The sequence below is a fragment of the Bos grunniens genome, chromosome 13 (genome assembly GCF_055505025.1).
Source record: "Bos grunniens cultivar Pamir isolate PY7600 chromosome 13, Bosgru_T2T1.0, whole genome shotgun sequence".
Lineage (NCBI taxonomy): Eukaryota > Metazoa > Chordata > Mammalia > Artiodactyla > Bovidae > Bos > Bos grunniens.
This window is the reverse complement of record NC_141177.1, coordinates 12,149,434-12,161,593: the sequence shown is the minus strand read 5'-3', so window position 1 is coordinate 12,161,593 and position 12,160 is coordinate 12,149,434. Positions and strand designations below refer to the sequence as shown.

General features: G+C 46.5%; 1 protein-coding gene across 23 annotated transcripts in view; it reads right to left on the bottom strand.

The window, feature by feature from the left end:
* The window catches only part of PTPRT (protein tyrosine phosphatase receptor type T), a 1,155,226-nt gene that overhangs the window by 737,822 nt on the left and 405,244 nt on the right, over positions 1-12,160 (bottom strand). For all 23 annotated transcript variants that reach the window (XM_086331749.1, XM_086331754.1, XM_086331755.1 and 20 more), the window contains exon 3: positions 924-1,195. In XM_086331749.1, the coding sequence (XP_086187875.1) occupies positions 924-1,195 (272 nt within the window). The remainder of the gene's footprint in view (positions 1-923; positions 1,196-12,160) is intronic.

The window sequence follows — 12,160 nt, the reverse complement described above, 5'->3', positions numbered from 1 at the left end:
ATGGAGCTATGTTCCTCTAAGTGTGCCCATGGGCTGGTGGCATCATGTACCGTGTCTGTTAACAGTCCACAATGAGATAAGAGGTGTTCAGAAAGTGTTCCAGCAATTTGGCCTTGCTGTGACACTTTTATTGCAGTTTATGAGTATTGGTCCACAGTGAGTTAAGGAGGAAAAACTGGTCTTCCACCACAGATGGTCTGAGTAGTGCTGCAGTAGGCTAGAGAATAAATCTACTCTCCTCAGCTTGGCATTCAAAGCCCTGCGTGACCTACCCAGCCCTGCAGGTTTAGCCCCCAGTATATCTTCCTTTCAATATACCTATAAGCAACCTACTTTCCAAACTCTGCCAAAATCTCTCATTTACTCCTTCAATCCATCACCTCCATCAATGCAAATGCCTTTCCCTTCCTTCTTCAATAAGTGTTTGTTCATCTTCAAGACTCAGCCTGGCTGTCTTGTCCTCTTAGGAGTCATCCTCACTATCTTGCCCCAAGACACCCTCTTCCCCAGGGGAAGTATTTGACTTGTTACCTTTCTGAACCTCAATTTTTCATCTGTAAAATAGGCATAATAATAGCACCTCCCTCGTAAGATTGTTATAAAATTATTGCTAGAAGGCTTCAGTGTCTGCATCCTTCCAGCATCCCATGGAATCCACACGCATTCCACTATGCTGTGTTTATATAAATAAACAGTATCAATCAGTCTCCTCCTGCAAACTGTGATCTCCAGGGAGGCAGGGGCTATACTGGATCTCTCCTGCATCCTCCAGGACTAATTAGCAGAAGCAGCTTGGTAACCACGAGGTGAACAAGTGAGTACATAAAATCCTTTCTAGACCAAACCTCTAAACAAGAGGGCAAGCGGTATATAGATAATTACTCAAAAAAAAAAAAAAGTCAAACTATGATAAAACACCATACCTGGTAGAAATGTGGCCAGAAGGTGCTGATGGCAAGCTCTGCCTTCACCCAGCCCTCGGTGACCACCCCAGACACGTTCCAGATGGGGTTTCCCTGGGGTCCACCGTTCACCTTCACATAGACATTTAGGGCCCCTGGGCTGGACCGGTCACGGCTGGAGAAGTAGTAATGGAAATCAATGCAGTGGGTGTCATTCTCCTTCAGGGTCGGCAGGAGAAGGTGGGCCTTCTGGCCAGAGGCCCTCCCAGAACTGTTCACCATCATGAAGGATCCTGGAGACCCACAAAAAGGGCGGGAGGTAGAGACAAGGAGAGAGAAAGAAAATCCTTCTGAAAATCAGTCACACCCGGAAACACAGTAGCCAGAAATCCAGTCCCTCTAGGAGGGTCTGGTTGACCCCCAGGAACCCACATTTCCTTTCTGAATTCAAGTATCCTCTTCTGCAACTGGGAATAAAGTGTTACTCACCAAGGTGGTTTCGTAAGAATTAAGAGAAGGTAATGCACAAAAAATATTTCTAGAAAGTAAACAGTCTATAAATACATATAGAACAACAACAAAACTCAGTAAAACCAGTAGCTCCTACAGGAAGCATGGAATAGAAACTCAGGAATTTAGTTGACTGTAACCTCCATGGATGAAATGAGGTGAAATAAAACCTCATTCAAGCTCAGGTGGTCTCAATGGAAGCAGAAGCTCTGCAACACCAGGGTGTTGTTCTAACATATTACACCTTGAGCCTTGCATTAATATGAGAAATATACCAGAGGAGGACATATAAAAGTACAGTATACTCAAGAAAGCAAAGAAGACCTTGGAGATATGTAAGAACTGACTGAAAGATGGAATGGAGAGTAAGTAATACTTGCTGAGAACTTAAGGAGTACCAGTGTGAGGCTTAGTTTCTTATTTATATTTTGTTCAATTTAATCTTCAGAACAACCCTGGGAGAAGAAGGCTTTTCATTTTATTGAAAGACTGAATAACTCACCCTGGACCACTCAGACAAGGAAGGATGAGACCCAGATTCTCTTCAACCTCAAAGTTGATGCTATTTTTATGGGCTGCAGAAAACATGACTCCCTGGATCCACACTCTTTGCCTTTGACTTGCCCCCACTTCCAACAGAGGCAGAGAGCATGTCCTCATCCCATGCTTTGGGCTCTACTTGCTTTGGTCAGCAGGATGCTAGGAGAATGAGGCTTGAAACGTGCTTGCCTAGCCAGGCTTGCCCTCTTGCACTACTGCTGTCTTCCAGGAGAAGAACGTGCCCCAGGTTGCTGCTGCCTCTTCGGCTTGAGATCAAGGACAGACACGTGTGGAAAAGAAATAAGCCCAATGGAGAGTAAAGAACCCAGCCAGGCCTCCCATGTAACTGGGAGTGCAGCCACATAGCCAACAAGCCCAGCCTGGGTCAGCCAAGCCACAACAGAGGCTCAGACCCAGGAGTGTGAGAATAAAGTGTGCTTGTAACTTCTCTCTTGGTTTGCCAGGTGCGTTATTGTGGCAACAGTTCCCTGATGAGGGTCATCTGAGAGAGCAGCCCTATGAAAGAAGCCACAGCGGGGCACATTTCAGTTCAAAGGCCCTTTTAACAAGTAGAACGGATGCAAAACTAGGGTGGACTACCCGGGGACAAAGTGAGTCCCTCATCGCCACAGGTGGCTAAGCAGAGTCTGGACAAATTGAGCAGACGTCTAAGGAACTTTCACCATCAACTGTGAGGCCGAACTCTATGACTTAAGAGTCTTATGAGTCTATGGAATAAACTGCATCATAAAACACAGTAGATAAAACTCAAGTGATTGTGCAATGAATATTCCCACCAAGAAAACCACTGCTGCTTTGAAATCTTATTTTAGGCACTAAAATCTTCAATCAGAATGAAGCCTTAAGACTACTTATCCTCAACCAAGATGAGCCACTTCAATACCTATCAGTAGCCTCATTCTTTCACTCTAATCCCCAAAAGACTAACAGTTGCCAGATACTCAGTGCTAGGCAATCCATATCCTGGGGTTCTAAAGGGTACCGGTCATTTACAGCCTGTATTCTCTGGGTTCAGAATAAATTTTAAAATAGACACAGGAGACAGAGTTCAAAATCTCCACTTTATTACAGAGCTGGATTAGAGAAAGGAACATGGACTTGAGGACAAATTAGGCTTTCTTGCACTTTCTCCCCTGAACCAGCATGCAAAGTAGTTGGACCATCGAAGACTCCTTCCTTCCAACTCTACCCAGATCCCTAAGGCTCATTCCTGAAATAAGCCAACAAGAAGCAAGGTGATAAAGGCAGCAACCTGAACCAATGGCTACCAGACTTTTATATCCAATAACTTTCAATATCCAAGCAGAAAACTCACCCACCCTCTAAGTAGGAGCCTTGAAAAGTAGAGCAAAAGCAGTATCTTACCCATGTTTCCAAGCAAATCAAACTTCCTAGTTTACAGCTAGGCAGCAACCCAGGTACATGGGGAGCTGTCTCTTGTCAGATGTTGTCTCTAATCATCACACCCTCCAGGCAGCAAGGAAGGCGCCACTGCATCGGGGAAAGAGGCGCAGAGAGAAGTCGGCACCCGTGCCCTCACCTGTTTGCTGATCTGCATCCCACAGGGTTCCAAAGATCTTCCTGGGAGGGGAGAGTGCTAACTCACAAGCCCCACAAGCCCCTGGGCACAGAGTGGGGTGCATCTGCAGATAGGGAAGGCAGCCTGAGAAACAAGCGGTGTCAGAATCCTGGGATGCCCCAGAGACATTTAAGCACCTGCCCTCCAGCCAGTTCACACACCTGGTTTCTTACTGCCCACAGCACAGTCAGTCAGGAAAGTTTCCCATGCACCAGCTCAGGTTCCCCCTTCTTTGCATCCTAGCTCTAGTGATGAAGTAGGCTCACTGATGGGATGGAGCCAGGTAACACACATCCACCCCAGCAAGTCTAGGAATCCTCTTCATTGTGCAGCCTCCATGAGTGCATGGCCCTCCATCAAGCCTTCATGTAGGAGAAACTGCTGGTTGACTAGCAAGCCTGTACTCTCTGTGCTGGGCAGAGTTGGACTATATTCCCCAGCCTCCTTTCAGAGTTTGGCGAGGCCATGCAACTGGGTTCCAGCCAACAGGTCCTAAGGATGAAGTCTGCCACTTCCTGGCTTGATTCTTCAAGGCGGACAACCTCTACCCTCACCTGGCTCCCACTGCTTCATCCTCCTTTAATCTCATCCTTCACAAGATGATTCCTGGACCAGGAGTCTCAGAATCACCTGGGAGCTGGTAAGAAATGCAGACTCTCGGGCCCCACCCCATATCTACTGAATCTGAATTTGCATTCTATCAATATCATGAGGTGATCTGTATGCATATTCAGGCCCCAGAATCACTGCCACATTGTCTTTTTCCTGTCCACCAACTGAAATGACAGGATTCCAGGAGCCTAAAGGACAGCAAAGCCACAATTAAAGGAACCCAGTTCCCCGAATGACCATGACCACGAGGAAGGCCATCACTATTAGGAACACTCCTTGTGGACTTCAAGCAAGGAATAAACTATTATTGGGTCATTAAGCTGTTGAACATCTGACGTTTACTTCTGCAACTAGCATTATTGTTATTATTTTGGCATCCCTGCGGAACCCCAACTTCCTGCAAGTCCCTTTACTTAAGCAGATAACATGAGCAATGATAGTTACTAAGCAAGGTTGCGAGATGCTCCAAACAGGGACATCATTGAGAGAAGCGTCCTTGGGTGAAAAGAAGTAGGAAAGGCTGAGAATGAAAAGCATGGGTTCACGGAAAAAAAAACCCTCAAGAAGGAAAGAAACATCCTGAACCTTCGTTAAGATACTTCATGTCTCAGGGGGACCAGAGTGGGTTGCATTAGGGCAAACCGTGTTCCCCACTACCACTACCCTCACCCCCAATGTCAACTTGTGGGACTTCACATGCATCCTCAGGCCTGTAGACCAGACAGAAAGGTATACATTAGGGGGCAAGGATCAGAGAGATATATAAGAAAACGGAAACAAACAGAAGAAAAGGATGACCGCCCACGCCTCCCCACCCAGCCGACCTGCAAAGGAGGGGAGGGTCAGGCCAGAAGGGACTAGTGGAGCCCTGCTCAGGAATGTCCCCATGAGGCTGCCTTGGAGTCCAGGTGACAGAGTGTAAGAGAGGACCCTCTGGGGACGTGGATGGAAGCTCAGCAGCATCTGGTCTGCCCACAGGATGGGGGGTACGGTGACACTGGGAAGGGCATCCAGAACAGCAACTGTGGCGAGGGTCTCCTCCTATGCCCTGCAGGCAGTGGGCTTCCATGAGGAGTCCAGAGTATAAGTATGTTCTTATACTCATGCACTCAAGACCGACCCCAGGGATTCTCACAAGAGACTTGAGAGCCTTAGGAAGGCAGAAAGAGGCTTGGCAGACAAGCAGGTAGAGACCTGGGGACATAAGATTTAGACCTGGATTAGTGTCCAATAACCATTGTAACTATTACCACAAACTCAGTGGCTTCATACAACACAATCGTATTCTCTCTTTTAGAAGTCTAAAATCAAGGTGTTATAAGGCTGCTTTCCCTTTTGGAGGCTTCAGGAGATAAACTGTTTTCTTGCCTTCAGTGGTTGCCTGCATTCCTCGGCTCATGGACCCTTCCTCCATTTTCAGAAGGCCATCACTCCAACCTCTGATTCCACAGACACATCTTTTTCCGACTTTGGCTCTCCTATCTCCTTCTTAAAAGGACCCTGAACAATTAGGATCCACCCAGACGTTTAGGATCATCCCTCCACTGCAGTGCCCTTAATTCAGTGACATCTGCAAAGCCCCTTTTGTCATGGAAAGTAACATATGCACCTTTGCAGATATTTGTGTTAATATGACCAAACATACTGCTAAGCTACTGAACCAGATATAGAAGAAGGATGGCAGATTGAATCAGAAGCCAGCAGGTATGCACTGCCTGAACAGCAGGTGCCCCAGGGAATCTGAGTGCTACTATATAAGTGTAAAAGGTCCCTTGCAGTATTAGATCCTGTCACCATGAATGTCTTATAATGGAAGCATGGTATAAAAAGCAAAATGTAGGGCTGAACCATTTGGCTCCCAATCTGGACAGAAAAAGAAAAAGTTCTGGGAAAAGAGCAGGGAAGACCCACATTTCAGCAGTGGAAATTCCTCAGAGCAACTAGCCCATGGAACCATTGCGTCATCCATGGCTCCTCAGACACCCACTCCCACATGTTCTCAGGCCATCTTCCAAGCTCATCGGACCTGTGACCTGGAGCAGAAATGTGCCCTATAGTCTGGCCACTCAGTATCTGAACTCTCTTCCCATGTCTGGGGAACCCCTAAAGTTTTAAAGCAGAGCCCACTTCCTCTTTGGAAATGGAAAAGACCAGGTGCCCTCTGTCCCAGCCTCCTCTGTAGCTAGGACTCAGACACACGATCTCAGGTCTACCAAACAGGCATACCCAACCCCAATTTCTGAACCGAACTCTAGAGACTAGAGTCTCTGAACCAGGGCTCAGTGAAGGAGAGTCTGTGTGGAGAGGGTAGCAGCCATGGTAGCAGAGGCAGAGGAAGGTGCCTCTGAGCTGTAGAGGCAGTGACCACAGAGGACCTTGAAGCAAACCCAGCCTGGCTGGAGTGGAGCACAGCCCGTGAGCACAAGACACAGAGGCAGGGGTAACTACACAACCAGGGTGAGTCAGGACGTCTTCCAGGAATGGACTGAGCTGAGCTGGCATCTTAAGAGTGAACAGAAGCCAAACCTCACCAATCACTGAGCATATTATGAACCCTGATAATAGAATCTGACCAAGCTTAAAGCCCCTTCCTGTACCTGCAGGAACGCCAGCACCAAGCAACACTCCCTATGTATTGATATTTCCAGAAGTGCCCACAGCACCCCAAGGAATGACACCAGTCCCCTCGTCCTCAGGGCACTTCCAGATGCAAATTCCCCCATATTCCCCTACCATCATTTGTGATGGCTCTTGTTTCTTGTTCCTGTCTCTCTGCCCTGGAACAGACTCAGGGGACACACAATACAACTGCTTTGGCCCCAACAATCGGAAGGTTCTAGGGCTAGCTCTTTCTGCAAACCCACAAGGCTTTTTTTCTCCCCCTCCTCCATCAGGGTCTATGCTCACCACTGCCCCCTACAGTTAGCTCTTAATTCCACTTGGCATCATCCTTCATGATGGATTTCTTCCTCCACCGGTGGCCAGGCAACAGGCTTCCTCCAGTATTTGCATCACTGCACGGGGCTGTTTTCTTTTCCTCTCCTGATGCCCCTTCCACAGGAGTACTGTCAGCCTATCAGGTTTAGTGTAGATCAGAAGATCTAAAGAGATACAGGTGATATAGCTCTGAACTCCACACATCAGAACATGCAAGCCTCTCCTCTTTCCCAGCTGGGGTCGGTCCCTTCCACTGAAGTGCTCCTGGTGGCAGTTTGGGAGGGCATTTCTAGTAAATCAAACAGCACGTGCAAAGGCACAGAGGCAGGAAGCCGCAGCAGTCCATAGCCAAGCCTGGTGTCTCAGCGAAGGGTGGGATCCAGCCATCTACAGCCCCACGCACATCAAGCCCACCTTACAGAGGTCTGGCCAGGCCCTCTAGAAAGGAAGGAAGGCTATCTCTGGGCTGAGTGCAGGCCTGCCTGCCGTCATAGAGACTGCTCAGGAATGAAAGCCCGCATACATCAGCAGCACAGTGGGGCCATCTTTGATCAACAGGTTGGCTTAATTAATACCATCCCGGGGCTGTCAGTTTCCTGGAGATCAAAAATGAGCCTGTCATTATGCGATATCAGTCAGAAACAAGAAAGGGAAAGGCTGTAAATACATTCTCCCCCCTCCCCATTTTTTTTTCCTCCCCTTCAAAAACCTACTGGCGTGATCAGGAACATAAAACAGCCTTACTTTCCTCATAGTTATTACACATAGTCCCCAAAACTGTGGAATTAAACCAGGAAGTACTCTCTGGCTGGCCATAAATTTTGCATTTTTTTCCCCTTCGTGCATAATAATGCCTTGATAAGAGCCCCGTTATTGATGTGTCTGCGACACAGATCCCCTTTTTGGAGGCAAAAACGCCTCTCCGCAGCAGATGGTGGCCATTGTGTTTACACATGAGCACCTCAGGATTGCATTTCCTCACGTCGGCAATAAAAAGAAAGCCCTAATTGAGTTTTTAATGGCTTTGCACATTGTTCATTAAGATTACATGAGTGTGCTCGCAACTGGCAGCTGAAGGCCTGGAGCTGGGAGCCGTCCCTGCAGACAGGTGGCCCTGCCAGCTTCCAGCGCCAGCACCTACAAGGAGGGAGCGGATGGTGGCAGGACCCAAACGCTGCCCGCAGCCAGCGCAGCTGTGATAGCGTGGAACACGTCCTGGACTTGCAGTCAAGAAAACTGGGTCTCAGTCCCACACCTGTCAGTCCTTAGGTGCATCACTTTGAGCAAGTCAGTGAGCCTCCCTGGACCTCAATGTCCTCGTCTGTAAAATGGGATAATGAAAGCTACACATCCAAGTCTTGTTGTTGCCTGCTTTTTGGTGTATATTACACGAAACACTGGACCTGACTCAATAAGCATTAATTTCAGAACAAATGGCCAGCAGCAGGTGACAACGAGCCAAATGCAATTTATGTTTGATGCCACTAATGCTTATTAAGAACTTAGTACATGTCAGGCATGATCTAGGAAATAAAATTTTAATTTAATTTTAATTAAATATAAATAGGCATGCATTGCTATTAGCTACTAAATCAGAGAACGCAGTTCTAGACCCTAAAGTCTCTGCTTATTGAACAAGTGTAATTAGTATGTTTAAAACTTTCTACCTCTGTAACTTGATCTGACATTTTTCCACATCCCAGTGAAGTCATGCCATGCTCTCTCTGATCTAAAGCAAGGAGCATAGAGGAAAAAAAGAAGTCTTTTTCCCAAAGTTACAGAGGTATTAACAACCAGAGACATCACTTTGCAGACAAAGGTCTGAATAGTCAAAGCTATGGTTTTTCCAGTAGTCATGTATGGATGTGAGAGTTGGACCATAGAGAAGGGTGAGCACTGAAGAACTGATGCTTTCAAATTGCAGTGCTGGAGAAGACTCTTGAGAGTCCCTGGGACAGCAAGGAGATCAAACCAGCCAATCCTAAAAGAAATCAACCCTGAATATTCATTAGAAAGACTGATGTGGAAGCTGAAGCTCCAACACTTTGGCCACCTGATGCGAAGAGCCAATCCATTGGAAAAGACCTTGATGCTGGGAAAGATTGAAGGCAGGAGGAGAAGGGGACAACAGAAGATGAGATGGTTGGATGGCATCACTGACTCAATGGACATGTGTTTGAGCAAGCTCCAGGAGTTGGTGATGGACAGGGAGGCCTGGAGTGCTGCAGTTTACAGGGTTGCAGGGAGTTGGACACAACTTAGCAGCTGAACAACACCACGGACGTAGAAACTCATAAACATACCCATTTCACTTGTTGAATAAGCAGACAATTTAGAGTCTAGAACTACAGTCTCCGAATTAGTAGCTAATAGCATTGTGTCCCTACTTAAATTTTATTAACATTAAATTAAAAATTCATATTCTTAGACATAACTAGCCATATTCCAAGGACTCAGCTGATACCATGTTTTACAGTGAAAACAGAGAAAATCCCCACCATCAGAGACAGTTCTATTGAATAGTGCTGGCCTAGAAATTGCAGATTATTCATCAGAGCATAACAAATTATATCCAGGGGAGACAAAGGAGCTTAACTAATCAACCAACTCATTTTAGAAATCCCAGTGCGGGGAAGGGACTTGCTTAAGGTCACACAAGCCAGTGAAGGCTCTGGGTCAGGTTTCCTGACTCCTGCTTCAGTTTGGACCATGAACAACTCTGCCCACCATGCTTGAGTTCCATGGGCCGGGCACTAGTTACACAAAGAGTTACTTTCTTAAGATCCTGGGCCAGGGGCGGGGCAGGGGAAGGGAAATGCTGCCTCCAAGAGGCAGAGTTCTTTTTTTTTTTTTCCCCTGGCCACCTGGCATGTGAGATCTTAGTTTCTGATCAGGGATCAAACCCACACCCTCTGCAGTGGAAGTGCAGAGTCCTAACCAGTGGACCACCAGGAATGTCCTGGAGGCAGAGTTCTTAAGCATTCCAGGGCCAGGTGTCTTTCAGGAGAAGTATGCACACACAGGGCACTCACTGCCCCAGCTCTGAAATGCAGTTCAACCACTACCTGTTGAGCCACCAACCCCAGGTACAGGGGATCCTGCAGGGCACTCACAGAGAAGCCCTGCAGTTACCTGGTCTTGACTAGAAGCCCGGCTATCCGTCTTTTGCCTGGATGATCTCAGATGAATCGCCTAAACTCTGTGAGCCTCAGTTTCCTTTTTTGTATTCCACAAAGATACATCTTAGTAGTCAGGACAAGTAAATGAAACAATTTATAAAGTATCTAGATAAGGATTGCGTATTGTAGGTTCTCAAAAAAAAATAAAAGCTCCTTTCTTTCCCCAATTTTTCAATATAGTGGGAGGCCTCAAAAGACTGAAGAAAAAAGTAGCAAAGACTCTACTGAGAAACATAATAGAATCTGTTGCTCTATTCTGACCCCTTGCAACTCATCAGTCATCAAATTCTGGGGCTGACTTCTCCTTGTGTTTCTTGTATCATCTCCTTCCTCTCCACTCTCACAGCTACTAGACTACCTTGTGTCCAGGACATTTGTATTATGGGACTTCTGTCTGTTTCATGGATGTTTGCAACAATTTCCTACCCAGTGTAGTCCTTAATTCCTTCACCATCCAATGTAGCAGCAAGTAGCATCATCTCCCTAAGATGCAAAACTGACTGTGACATATCTTAAACTTCCTAGGAAGTCCTTTTTTTATAGGAAACTTTCTGTCTCCTATAAAGTCCAGAGTCTTTCATGGAGATGTTTGAAAGCCTCCATATCCGGCTTCTATTTCCTGCCTTGTATATGAATACTCTCCCACTACACAGCCGTCAACCACTCTATGGTAAGTTAATAATGGTTTCCCAAAGATGCCCATGTTCTAATCTTTCAGTTCAGTTGCTCAGTCATGTCCAACTCTTTGCGACCCCATGAATCGCAGCACGCCAGGCCTCCCTGTCCATCACCAACTCCTGGAGTTCACTCAAACTCATGTCCATTGAGTCGGTGACACCATCCAGCCGTCTCATCCTCTGTCGTCCCCTTCTCCTCCTGCCCCCAATCCCTCCCAGCATCAGAGTCTTTTCCAATGAGTCAACTCTTTGCATGAGGTGGCCAAAGTACTGGAGTTTCAGCTTTAGCATCTTTTCTATCTTTAGAGCCTGTGGATGTGTTACCTTACATGCCCAAGGCTGCAGATATAATTGCTGATCAGATGACCCTGCGACTGGACTATTCTGGATGAGAAAGGAGGAAGAGGCAGAATCAGAGAGGGAGGTGAAGAGCCTTCGCTGCTGGCTTTGAAGATGGAGGAAGAAGCCACAGACCGAGAAATGGCAGTGGCCTCTAGAGACTAGAAAATGCAAGAAAAGCTTCTCCCCTCCCCCAGAGCCTCCAGAAAGAAACACAGCCCTCCAGACACCTCAATTTTATCCCAGTGAAACCCATTTAGGACTTTGGACCACCAGAAATTGCTGTTACAGCAGCAATGGGAAACACTCTCTAGACTTCTCTGCATCTGGGTCTTTGCTCAGGTGCTGCCATTTCTGAAGTCCACACTGCGTGGCCCTGTCATGGTCCTTCACTAGATTATTTACATACACTTCTCTCTTTGTTTTCACTGAAGCCTACAGAATGGTTATTCCTGCACTGCTGACTCTACCCATGGCTCTCTCATAGCTCTCCTGGACACAGCCTAATTTAAAAATCCAGGATGATGAAGTTTGGCTGTCTGATCACAATAAAAGGGCAGGGGGCACAAAAGTGTCAAAAGACACAGTGTACCATAATAAGAAAATACATGGGGAAGAGAAACACAATTCTACCAGAAGTATCAGGAAAACTAAACATCATTAAGTCAGTCATAAACATAAGGATCTACCAATAGCCAGGGTAACAAATGCATTTGACATTATTCATACTATCAATGAAAGCTTTCTAATTATCATGCGTCAAAAAAAAAGGAAAGAAATGTGCTTCCTTTCTAATACAACAGACAATCAGGGCGGGAGGGGGATTAATTACAGCTTAATGGACACATAATATCTATTTAGAAC